The sequence below is a fragment of the Takifugu flavidus genome, chromosome 14 (genome assembly GCF_003711565.1).
Source record: "Takifugu flavidus isolate HTHZ2018 chromosome 14, ASM371156v2, whole genome shotgun sequence".
In the NCBI taxonomy this organism is placed as follows: domain Eukaryota; kingdom Metazoa; phylum Chordata; class Actinopteri; order Tetraodontiformes; family Tetraodontidae; genus Takifugu; species Takifugu flavidus.
This window is the reverse complement of record NC_079533.1, coordinates 13007988-13020587: the sequence shown is the minus strand read 5'-3', so window position 1 is coordinate 13020587 and position 12600 is coordinate 13007988. Positions and strand designations below refer to the sequence as shown.

At 41.9% G+C, this 12600-nt stretch overlaps 1 protein-coding gene across 1 annotated transcript; it reads right to left on the bottom strand.

Annotated features, from left to right (window-relative positions):
- Positions 1-335: 335 nt before the first annotated feature.
- LOC130537100 (F-BAR and double SH3 domains protein 2-like) lies at positions 336-11956 on the bottom strand. The gene is made up of 20 exons (XM_057053596.1): positions 11746-11956; positions 10286-10383; positions 9471-9516; positions 7740-7816; positions 7389-7533; positions 6758-6891; positions 6204-6258; positions 5850-5978; positions 5655-5777; positions 5280-5375; positions 4935-5051; positions 3899-3997; positions 3205-3357; positions 2861-2995; positions 2671-2754; positions 2411-2597; positions 2118-2335; positions 1837-2038; positions 1684-1748; positions 336-1574 (listed from the first exon to the last, which is right to left on the bottom strand). Exons 1-20 carry the CDS (start codon positions 11764-11766, stop codon positions 1491-1493), a joined length of 2268 nt encoding a protein of 755 aa, XP_056909576.1. The 5' UTR covers positions 11767-11956; the 3' UTR covers positions 336-1490.
- Between the last annotated feature and the right edge of the window lie 644 nt (positions 11957-12600).

The following is a 12600-nucleotide window of genomic DNA, read 5'->3' as shown; positions in this document are numbered from 1 at the left end:
CGAAATAAAAAGAAAAAAAGGATAGCAAAGTTAACGTTGAAGACGAGAACCGGAAATCAAAAGAAACCGGAAGTGAATACACTTTTTGCGAATGTAAATAATATCACAAATGCATTTAAATCGTATCGGAAACACTCGCTTATCAAGTAAAAAAAAAGTTCGTTATATATTGATTCAAACTCACATAATTAAAATAAATCAAATACCCCCATGTTATTTTGTATAACTCCAGCAGGAGGAGCTGACAAACGTTCTCTCCCATCACTGACTAGCATTTTCTCACTTTTCTATTTGTGTTCTTCAAGCAGGACTTAAAATAGTAACAACAGAGAGAGTTCGGATGGAGGAGTCATAGTTTATTCAACACATCAGGGTCAAATGCAAACTTGAAAAATAAGTTTGATGTCATCAAGATCTCAAAGAGATCAAACAGAACACAGCGGCACAGCTGACAGATATTCAACTAAGGTTTAGCTCATCCCTTATTCAGATTAAAAAATAAAGAAAATAAAGAAATAAGAAGTGTTATTTGTACACAACACAAATTATCTGTAAACTAATTGTAAAGCAAAACATCTAAATCTCAGAAACACTTTAATGGTTATTTAGGCTAAAATAACAAGAAAAAAGTTTAATAAAACATCTACAATACTGAAAATGTAATAAGACATAAAAAGTGCTTCAATGTGACATTTCTGATTTAATTTGAAAAGCTCCCAGCTCATGATGGTTTCCTACTTCGAAAGAAGGCATGACTGCTTTTATTACTAAGCTTTAGTAAACTGCTGCTTTCACACCAACATCCAAAATGTTATGTTTAAAATAATAATAAACACCATATATATGTATATATATATAATTATACACAGATATTTGTAGATATAAAAAGGTCATAAATCCATTGATCCAAAAATTCCTATTTATGACATCATGGGCTCTTTTCCTCTCGATAACAAAAGAATTCAGCAAAGTGTGTTGGAAGAGGTCCAGCCTGTTCCCAACCATGTTTGTTCAAACTCTTCACACGAGTCCAGACTAACTGGGCATTTGGACTCTGGACACGTGTAGAAACCTTCTTATCAGAGCAAACGCAGGAGGTTTCAGGAGCAGGAACACACACGGATGTGTGGAAGGACCCGACTGTGACAAAACATTTAATCTGAGTTTTAACTTGGAATTAGACTCAGGAAAAAAGTAAAAAAATATATTATTAATGTTATTATTATCTCTCCGATCTTGTTTGTGTGGCTGTGTTTGATGTCTTCTTGTTTGTGGCGTCATCAAAGCAGCAATTGAAACCATCTGAACTCATGTTATAGACATGAAAACGGGCGTTACTCGGCGAGTCGGGAGGTCATTTCATTGACTGCACCGATTCCTTTTTGTTCAGACACGACAGAAATCTACGGGAGATAAATTAGAGTTCGGACGAATATAAAGAGAAAACCGTTTCTTCATTCTTCCCTGGCACCGCAGCTGCAGGGCTGCCTTCACACCAGCGTGATCTCCACTTCCTCTCGCCGCTTCACCTGCCCGCGAGGATGCTGCTTTGGAGGCGGAGGTGCCGCACGGACCTGCAGGGAACGGAAAAGAGTTTCAAAATCACAAATTCACAAAGACAACGTTAACAATGAAACTCGATTAACTTCATTTGGGACAGACAACTGGGCCGGTCTCACTCACAGGTCGGATGTTGCAGCCTGCGTTTCCTGGGTATTTGGGAGGTTGAGAAGTATTCTGAGGGGTACCTGAACAGAGAAGAGTCACACAGTCAGAAAGACAGATGTCTGTCCGTCCGTCCGTCCATCCGTCCAAATAAATATAGGAATACTTTACCTTCAAAAGGGGTTTTGTGTGCTGCAGCAGAACGTCCCTGATGTCCATTTTCATAGGCAGATGCTTCCCTAATTGGAGAGACAGCGGTGCTGGACTGAGGTGAGGACATGGTGGGTGTCTGGAGGGGGCTGCTGTGGAGAGGACCAGGCTGGAAAGGGCTGTGAGACGATCGATCCCCCTCGGTCGGAGGGGACAGCGAAGCCTGGAAAACAGGCAAAAATGGAAATTTACTTCAACTTAAAGAGCAACTAATCCTAAACCGTGTTCAAAGTCAGACTCACACATGCGCTTTCATTTAGTCCGTCTCTGTTTTCAGTGCCTGACAGATCTTCCACCAGGACGGCAGGGAAGACGCCCACCGCGCCATTGAACTCCCCCTCCCAGAAACCGTCATCCTCGTGGGTGTCTTTACTCAGAATTCGAATGATGGCTCCTTCGGGAAACGACAGCTCGTCCTCCGTTTGTCCAGAGTAGTCGTAGAGGGCCTTCGCAAAAGACACTGCGGCAGAGGTGGACGGTCAGAAACTAGGACGTCGAGCAGCCACCTCAGTGATGGACACAGGTGTTTTCTCACCATTTGAGTCTCCATTGACGGAACCAGATGGCAGTTCGGTCTCAAGTTCGGTGGAGTTACTGCTGGAAGAGTGCGATCGGGCGTCCAGTGCAGCCAGCGCCTGCAGCATGCTCAGCAGGCTGTTGGACGAGGGCAGCTGCAGGTACTTCTCTGGAACATAGCCCACCTGTCCACTGCGATTTCTGGCCTGAAATTTTAAACACGTGTGGGTTTCGCCTCTTTCAAATCAAACCATAACTCTATAATCTAATCTAGTCGACCTTGACCCAGTCCTCCATGTCTCCGTCATCAATGACCTCCAAGATCTCCTGCTCCTCGATGGTCAGTTCATCTGGCTGAGATGCCTGAAAATGGTTGAAATTCTATTATGGATTAACTGCGCGAGCACAACTTCGCTCGTGGAAATGTGATCGGAAGAGTTTCAGCTCCTGTTCAAACTGCACCCCTTACCTTGTAAGAATAGAGAACTTTGCAGGTCAGGGGGTAGTTCTTCAAGGTGCTGGAGGGGCTGGAGCTGCTGTCATCCAACACTTCGCCACTGTCCTCCATCCCGTCCTCCTCCTCCCGCTCCAGGTCTGCCACCCCCTGCAGAAAAACCAGGCGTGGTGAATTGTGAGAAAATACGGTCATGTGACCAAATGTGGACACGCGATTCGATATTTAATCTTCTTAAACAACTGAAATGATATTAAGTGATAAAAAGTATCCCGTGTGTGTGCAGACGGACATATGGAGGCTTCCAAAGGGGGTCCAGGTTTTATCTGCGATCGTGCAGAAGGCACGGTGGCTCTTACCGCCAGTGACGCATCATGGCCGCTCAGGTTGTTCCAGCACTCATTCTCCAGCTCCTCCATCACTTGATTCATGGCGCTCTTCAGCCATGTCTCCACGGCAACACCCACTTGTCTCAGCAGATCCAGACGAGCCTCCGCTTTCAATTTCATCAACTTAAGGATCAAGAAAAGCCACAAACGTGTCAAAACAGCACTGTCAGCAGTGGCACGTGTTTTCAATGACTGAACTAAAAAGGTTTTCAACATTAAGCATTTTACTCTGAATTTTCGTATGACCCATCGAGATGCTCATTTTAAGAATCTCTTTTATTTCACATCAACAGTGCAGTTTTACCATCAGATCAGATTTTAACAATTGTTTTTGTATCAAATATATATATTTGATACAAATAATTGTAGATATATTGTTAATATATATATATATATATATATATATATATATATATATATATATATATATATATATTATATATATATATATATATATATATATATCTGTAGAGAGAGATATCTATGTAAAATGAATCAAAAAACATTATTAGACTAATCAGTCAGTTCCTTCGGCAGGTTACACACACACACACACAACACACACACACACACATACGCACACACATACGCACACACACATACGCACACACACACACACACATACGCATACACACACACACACAGACACACACACACACACTACCTCTGCTCTACGCAGATTGTGTCGGGCCGCCTCCATCTTGGGCTCCAGCTCAGCACTGTTGTGCTCGGATGTCTCCTGCGTCCTGTATTCCTCCAGAGTCTGAAAACAAAGCACAGAGAATTCTTGCTTCCTACTTAATGGGCACTATTTTACTTTGGTAGAAAAAAAACTTATTTTCATCTGACTTTGAGGTCATGACTCCTTTTAGATCTACGAGATGCTGAGGGCAGAAGTGTGGTCGTCACCTCTCACCCAGAAGAAATCGACATCTTCTTCCGTCACAGCTACAGAAACGGTAGGTGGGTGCTGCCTTCATCTACGCACCAGAACTCAACACTATTCGGCACCAAGGTAGCTTCATCACTGCCAGCCCTGCGTCCAAGTGGAGTACTGGACAATGTCTTCAAAAGTTCCTTTGTGAGAGCCTCAGGCTAATCTGGAGGAGAAGGGGCCACTGACCTGCTGTGGCCCTCACTTTTAGTTCCATGTCTTCAGTATTATAGAGATTTGGATATATGTTTGCTCTTCTGCTCTTTATGTCCCTCCCTGCTGCCCCATCACACCCTTCTCCTCCTGTACCCTGCCTGCCATCAGCAGGAGGGTCCACCTATATGAGCCTGGTCTTGAAAAGGTTTCTTCCTGTTAAAGGGAGTTTTTTTCACCATGACAAAGAGAAGGAATAGGATAAAATCAAAGCTACGTTTAGACCAAAAAGACCATTGTGGTCCTCCAATCACTTTAAAATACCTCTAATTCTCTAAAACATTTACTCTTTTTTGAGGTTTTTTGACAAATGAGAAAAAGAGCCAAGTACAAAATAAGAGCTAGAAATACCAGAAATACTGAGGTTACTGTAAAAGACTGGAAAAATTGTCTTCACATTTGGTCTTTTGTTCACATCGTTGTAGGTCTAATCTGGGCTCACATATGGAAACCAGGCAGTGGGATGGATCATGGATCATAGACAAGAGCCGTTTACTCAAGCCAGAAAACAGTATTCGGAGCTCTGATGCGGGCTTCCATCAGCTGTTCTGACCTTCTGGATGTGGACGACACTCTTGTACTCTCGGGCCACTCGGCTCGCCCATTTCCTCGCCTCCTTATCCAGACTTTGTTCCTCTGCTGTTCCACTTTCTCTCTGCAGCTGCATCACCTATAAAGAGATGTGAGCAGTTTAAGCAGTATGATCACGGGACCAAGGAAACCATGACCACATGATCCGTGTAGAGAAATAAAAGTCAAACATCTAAAATTAGGCTGATTGAAACTGGTGGATCATATGGTTGTCTGACAGATGACAAGCGTGAGGTTCAAATTTCAATAAAAACTGTTGCTGCAGGGTTTTATTATGACAATTTACTATTAAAACATCAAAATGTACCGAATCAGAGTCGATGGGTTGGAACAAGAATTCTGGAGGCTGCTGGAAGATCTGGTTCTTCTGTATGAAGAGCTGCTCTTGGAAGTCCTGAAGTGCCTGAGTGTTTACAAGAGAGTGTCAGAGGGAAGTAGCGTGTGAATGTGTGTGAGAGCTAATTTATATGTGAGGCGCTGGCTGATGTCATTTCCCTTTCAAAATAAAACACTCCAAAGCAAAGAAGTTGAGAAAGAGAATGACATGAAAGCACCTATTGGAACATCGCTACCCTCTAGTGGCCGACTGCAGTAAAGACATGTGAACAACCTCAAAATTCAAAATTGGCTGAACCCTTTTTCATTTGAAATCTGAGCTCTTTTGAGCACTTTAGAGACTCACGCCGTTGGAGACTTTTACAAGGTGGCCAAAGATTTGGTCGACCGTCTGGTAACCATCCAGCTCGATCTGACAGAGCGACGCCAGATAATCCTTCACCTGGGTGTAGATCTGACCATCCAACACCTAAAGACAAACACACGTGTTTCAGTTCAGGCCGCGCGTCTTCCTCCTTGCATCCAGTGTCCATGTCCTCACCTTGATACAGTTGATGAGGTCTGTGTCATAGTAATGCCGCTGGTGAGCGTTAGCGGCCGCCAGCGTTAGAAGGTATTCGTTTCTCGTGTGTGTGGCTTTCGAGTTACACTCGCTCCTTTTTGCTTTTAGCTGGAAAGAGAGATAAAGTCACAAGACACACACACATGCTTGTACTTCCATCTTTACAAGGACCGTTACAGACATAATGTATCATCCTAACCCCAACCATCACAACTCCTCGACCCTAATTTTAACCTTGACATTAAAACACGTCTTAACCCTCAAACAGTCCTCACTTTGCAAAAAAATTAGTATTTTGGTACTCGATATGCAGCAAATACAGAATGTTTGTACCTTTACGTTGGCTCTCTGGAGACTGGATCGGGACTGGAACAGACTTAACCTGGACCTATAAAAGAGAGCGCAGCACAGAACAATTCACATTGTTCTACATCCTACAGTGAGTCAGTGGGCCCATAATCCAACTGGAATCTTATTTTTAGAGGCGTTAACTAGTGTAAAGTTTTAGAATAGATGACCAACTGACATTAGGTTTTTTTAGTTCAAACATACCCAAGAAACTGACCTTTTACAATTATGTATTGTCAAACCACAAATGATTAAATCAAAACCAGTTTTCAGTTGGTCAAGCAACACAAACACACAATCTTTGCTCTCTGCAAGCTTACTTGATCTGATAAAATTCTGATAAAAGGCTGCAACTGAAAAATCCACCTGTGCTAAATTATAATATTCCAAATTTCCTTGATGGGACACGAACAGGCTGAAACACATCAGCACCACAGAGACGGGCACCTTCTCACTCATGATAATTACATTTTCACAGGAAATGCGTTCACAACATCAATTATCCATCAATTCTGGATTTATTACCAGTTGGTTCTCACCTGGCATCCATATCAGCCTTCTCGCGGACCGCCTGCGCCATCGTTTCGGCCTCCTGGTACTTCTTTCTGCTCTTCATCACTTCTTTGATGGAATCTTGCAGCTCAGCTTGAACAGCCATCAGCTGGTCCGTGCACTGGTGACAGTGAAATAAACGCCACAGAAGTGTTGTGGCGTTACTGACGATACTCATGTACAGACGTGGGGAGCGTGTGAGGACAATGTCAATGTCGTGCTGATTGTTTGCTGCCTCCACAGTGAGAACACGCCGTCACACACACGTCTGCTATTAAAACCGTTCCAGTCCACATTCTGCAACGTTTACTGCTCTGCTTATCAGGAGGACCAAGATAAACCTTTTCTGTGGTCGAGCGCTAACGCGCATGACAATGGCAATAAAACCTCATTCGTGACGTGATAAAAAAGAAGCTAGTTAGAACTGGACAGGAACAGTTCAGTATGTGTTAGCAATACTACACAAGACTGGATTTTACAGTTTACCAAAGTCCACTATCAAATCTTATGAGGCTAACGTTAATGTCTAATGCTAACAAAAAAGACCATATCAAAGATTTTCATTCAGCTGACAGAGGAAAAACCCCGTGTGAATGTCGCAGTGAGCAGAAACGGTACCTTCTTCAGCTGCTGCTCCTTCTGCAGTCTGAACATCTTCACCTGGTCGCTGACCTGGACTTTGTAGTTCTCGCAGGTGCTGATTCTAGCCTGGCTGACCTGGATGGAACCTTCCAGATAGGCCCTCCACACACAGTACATGTTCCTGAACAAAAGGGGTGATGTTCTTCAGTGCACCTTTCAGCTCAAACCACGAGGACATCTTCCATTTAAAGCATCACCAAACCCTTCAGGTAAATACAACACCTGCACTGCAACAGCAGCCCGATCCTTCAGCCATTTCACTTTCATTTTCAAATAATAAATGTGATACGAGGCTAAAGCTGAACATCCATCGGTCTGATCGCCTACCTGGGCTCATCTTCATCATCTGTCTGACAGCCCGGCCACTCCCTCTTCAAATACTGATTGGCCAACTTCTGGAGGGCCTGAGAGATGGAAACAGGGATGACCTTTGACCTTTACAGCTACAGACAGACGGATAACAACTGGCTTTCTTCGGATCGCAACATCTCATTTACACCCCCCCCCACACACACACACACACACAGGGAAAAAATCCTCCATACTGGTGCCTCCTCACATCTGCCACATCGGTCTAAACAGAGACGTCTCGTTTGTGGCTTCTTTGAAATGATCCAAGCATTTTTACACTAGAGTTCATGGACCAGAATTACGTCCATCACCAAGACAGAAAACAGGTGCTGGTAAAAGACCGTTCAGCTCATCATCTCTGAAAGGAAGAGTCGTATTATGATTCGGAAACAGCTCATCCCAGAGGTGCCAGTAATGCTGGAGCCAACGATTCAAAGCTGCTACAAACCCGACTATTGTGGACCCAGACAGAGGAGGAGTCAGCCACGGAGCCCCAGGATGGAGGAGGAAGAGCACAGAGGAAGATGTTTTCATCACACTGCCTGAGCGGCATAGCAATAAGCTAAGGCAGCTAACAGGTGTAACAGAGAAGAGAGGGAAAGGCATGAAAACAGAGACAGAGGGGGTCACCAACAGGGACGAAGGTTTTTTCTGATCATGAACTGGCCGGGCACGTCTTCCTGCGCAGCACCAACCCTCTCATCTTCACTTTCAAGTTTATTCGTTTTTAACGTTGGTTAAAAAAATATATATTGACCTAGCATAATAACAGACCTTTAAACCTTTATCTCTATAGATTATTGATCAATGGCGAGTATAATATTGGGGAATAAAATGTTTCTGCATCTCGGGCCTGTGTCACCACCAAAATTTATTTTTTCTTATTTCTGCCATTAATTTATCTCCCCCTTTCAGTTTTCAGCTCCAAGGTTGTTCTATAAAAGCCTGGATTGTTTCTAGTCCCTGTGAACCAATAAGTAAACACAAACGTTACAGCAACAGACCCTCGAGCGATCACACACATTCTTGTACTTCTATCTTTGTGAGGACTTCCATAGACATAATGCATTCCCCAGCCCCTTAACCTAACCATCCCAACCAACCCCCCTGACCCTAACCCTGACCCTAACCTTACCTAAACCCAGTTCTATACTACACCTTAACACCATTTCCGGACCCTCACGCAATCCTTTGACGGTGTGTGGACCAGCCAGAATGCCTTTCACAGAAATGTCCCGACTTTGCTAGTAGAATGAGTATTTTGGTACTCAGTATGTAGCAAATAGAAGAACACACACACTGCTTCACAGTGGGGGTGCACATTCCTCACAGGATGGAGAACTTGATGGATGTGATGGAGCCAAAGTACAAACGTGACAATCTCGCAGCAATCAGTAAAAACACTACTATTAAGGTGGAAAAAGTACTTCACACTAATTCCTGTTGTGTTTTAAGTTAACTAGCTAACTGTTAGCACGTTAAAGGAAAACTGATACCTAAATAGCTGACTGAGGGTTCGCTTGATTCCAGAACTCAGCTGTTCTGAGTGTTCCGGTTCTACTACGGTCCTTTAGAATGTGAAAATGATCTAAAAAAATAATCCTAACCAAAGAATTAAACAACTCTGATCAGCACCGGTCTGAGCTGTCAGACAGAGCTTTAACAATAATAGCAGTGTGAGAGCTAAACAGGTACGAAATCACTTACCTGAGCGTAGTCTTTCTCTACAGCTGCCCTCTTCAGGCTAAAGGTTCTAAAACAGGAGGATGAAGATAAAAAAAAATATTTATCATGAATTCCTATTATTCATGAGTTCCCGGGGAACAGATATCTGCTTCGTCATGAATGAATTCCTTAACAATTGATTGTGAAAGACAGATGTGGCAGATGTGGAAGACCTCAGTCCAGCAGTGATATTTTTTACAGTCCCAATTAGCCCATGCTGGTGAATGCATTCAACAATGAGACGGGTTGGAGGCACGTGTTTGAACTCTGAGAGACGCACAGGTCAGTGTTGTGTTCAGCAGAAATATTCATCCTGTTATTACACATGCCAGGACTTGACTGCCGACTCCACCTTGATGCTAAACCATCTGCTTCACTTCCTGGGAGCTTCCCTTAATTCCCCTCCTCCACAACAGCTTCCCGTCATTTATAAACTGGGCCTTTGAACTCTCCATCTTGCAATACTATTTGCAACATTTTTTTCTCCGAAGTTTAACATGCGCTAAACTTCAAAAGGGGGGCTGCGGCATCTCATCACACCCGTAAGAATAAATAATGAATCTACTTCAACATCTAATACACATATTTGTTCAGCAAAAAAGTCCTCATTTTATTTTGTTAACTGTTTTTTACAGCAGCTATTATTCACCCTTTCTACAGCAGAGGTCACACTCTGGGGTCAGGTTCTCACTCACACCCATATGAAGGAATATTCACTGTGTAATATATGACATCATCAGTCACACGGTCAGGCAAGTGCACGTCTATGAACACCTATGATGGTGAAACTGGCTCACCTCAGGTCTTCAAGAAGGTCACATTCTGTCTGATGTTTCACGCTTAATCTGTTCATCTGCTCTGCGTGAGTGTGTTTCAGCTCCTGGCTGACTCGAACCTCATTGGGAAGAAAAAATAAGCATTGTTATTTCTTGTTGTTAAAGATCTGATCATTCATTTGTTATATGGGCTTTAAACAGCTTTTTTTTTATTCTTGATGGTATATTTTCTTTTTCTATTTTAGTGATAGCAGAAACAGCAGCTGTGAACTCGTTGATGGTTCCTCCTAAAACTTCACGTAATAACCTCGCTAACTCCCATGATGCCTTGCATTTATTGCATGGACGACTTCCTTGTACTGATAGTAAAACCATTAGCTTTGTGTCCCAAATTAAAGAACCTGTAAAATGTTGTGATCTTAAAACACAATTTGTAGACGGAGAACTCTTTGTTGCTTCAGTCCATTGGTTCCTGTAATTTTACTACATTTATGTTCTCACACATCAATTTAGCCCTTTCGACTTTCATACGGGTGACTTGTTTGACATGCTGCTCCATAACACATAACCATGACAACCTCGCCAGTGTTGTCCTCGGATTATATGTCGCTTCATTAAGGTCAGAATTAGTTGAATAATTAGAAAATGGCTGCGAGACTCAACCTATGCAGAATTTGAGGGGGTGATATATAAAGAGAGAACAGTTGACTATAGGGATCGAGTAAACATAGAGAAATTAGTCTTCTTTTTTCAGTTCAAGTAGACAAGCAAATGAAAATTAGTACAATTTTAGACTCCTATAAGAAGTTTAAGTGCTCGGTCAGTTTTCTCTGCCATGTTATTGAAATTGGTCCCTGCATGAACATTTTTTTTACCCCAATCAGAGACTTGGAGATGAACTTATTAATTTTTTTATGTCATTTTTTTTTCTAGTTAAACAAGAACAAATTTGAAACATTTGAATAAAAATCTAACCGCAAATTTTCATTTTCACACTCACGAAAAAAAGACTAAATTCATGTCGGATTGAACAGAATTTAAACTTTACATATTTTTTGATTTACGATTGAAGTGTAAGTGAAGTCGAATTAATCTCAATTTACAGTTGGGTAATTTCTTTTATTCCCCGTTAAATCGAGTACTTTTAAAGGCTTTGCGTGGTCTTCATAGGAACCTGTGGGTTAATGCGAAGTTAGTTATTGTTATGCAAGTTGTAAAGTTAGTTATTTCGTGACGTTATTTCGAGAGGGAGCCGTGAAGCATTAACGGACCGTCCCAATAAACTTTCGATACTGCTATGTAAAATAACAAAAGAAAAGGACCACGCAAAACTACAAAACTAGACGTACAATGAGGAGAAAGGCAGGGAACATCTCTAAAGCGATTCGTGCAGAAACAAAGCCAGCATTTCATTAAATATGCAACACTTCGAGGGGCAGAAACGTTAGCCTCCACAGCTAAGTTACAGCGAGAAAACTCACCTTTCTCGGTGGGGGTTGCATCGTAACGTCTTGACACGAATGGACAGAAAAGTCTCAAGTTTATGAAGAAAAAGTCCCTGCCAAACCTCCAAACCAAGAATAAGTGGAATGCTGGCGTCTCGGTGCGGGTCAGATAGCCATCGTGAAGAGTTGGTAAAGTCCGATTGAAAACAGCAGCCCCGGGGAACAGATATCTGCTGCGTCAAGCTCACTCTGATTGAATAATTCTACTTCCCGCTATCTTTTCCCTCTCCGCATATGTTCTCCAAAATAAAGGTAACCTCAACACTGTCCCAAACTTTGGTTTTTATCAAATTAAGGAGCATTTAACGTCTAATGAAGAGATTTGCTTGAAGAAGAAGAAACTACCATCGATAGATTAATCGACTTAACATGGTGATCAAGTTAGATATTATGTAAAGGCCTGGAAGATCATTAGTTTATATTATCAAAAATATTACTGTACATTATATAATAAATATCATATAATAACAAAATTATGTAATGTGATATTTCATATCATAATTGTGGTATACTATCTGAAAATTATGCTCCACCATCTGAAAATGTGTACAAATGTGGAGATTGAGGTTAAAATGTCATGCAAAACATTGGCTAAAAATAATTACTTAGCATAATGCACTGTAACAGTAAACAAATATATAGGCTAATTAAATCAACTGACATCTCTAACATTACAGTCTACAATAATAAGAGGTTTTCCAAAACTCATTTCATAATCATTTCAGTCATTGCATTAGTAGGTGATTTATTCTTATTTTCTTTTGTGGACAAAACTGGAACTCAAAAAGGTAAATGTGGTTGAAAATCAACCACGTTTTTTCAGATAGATAG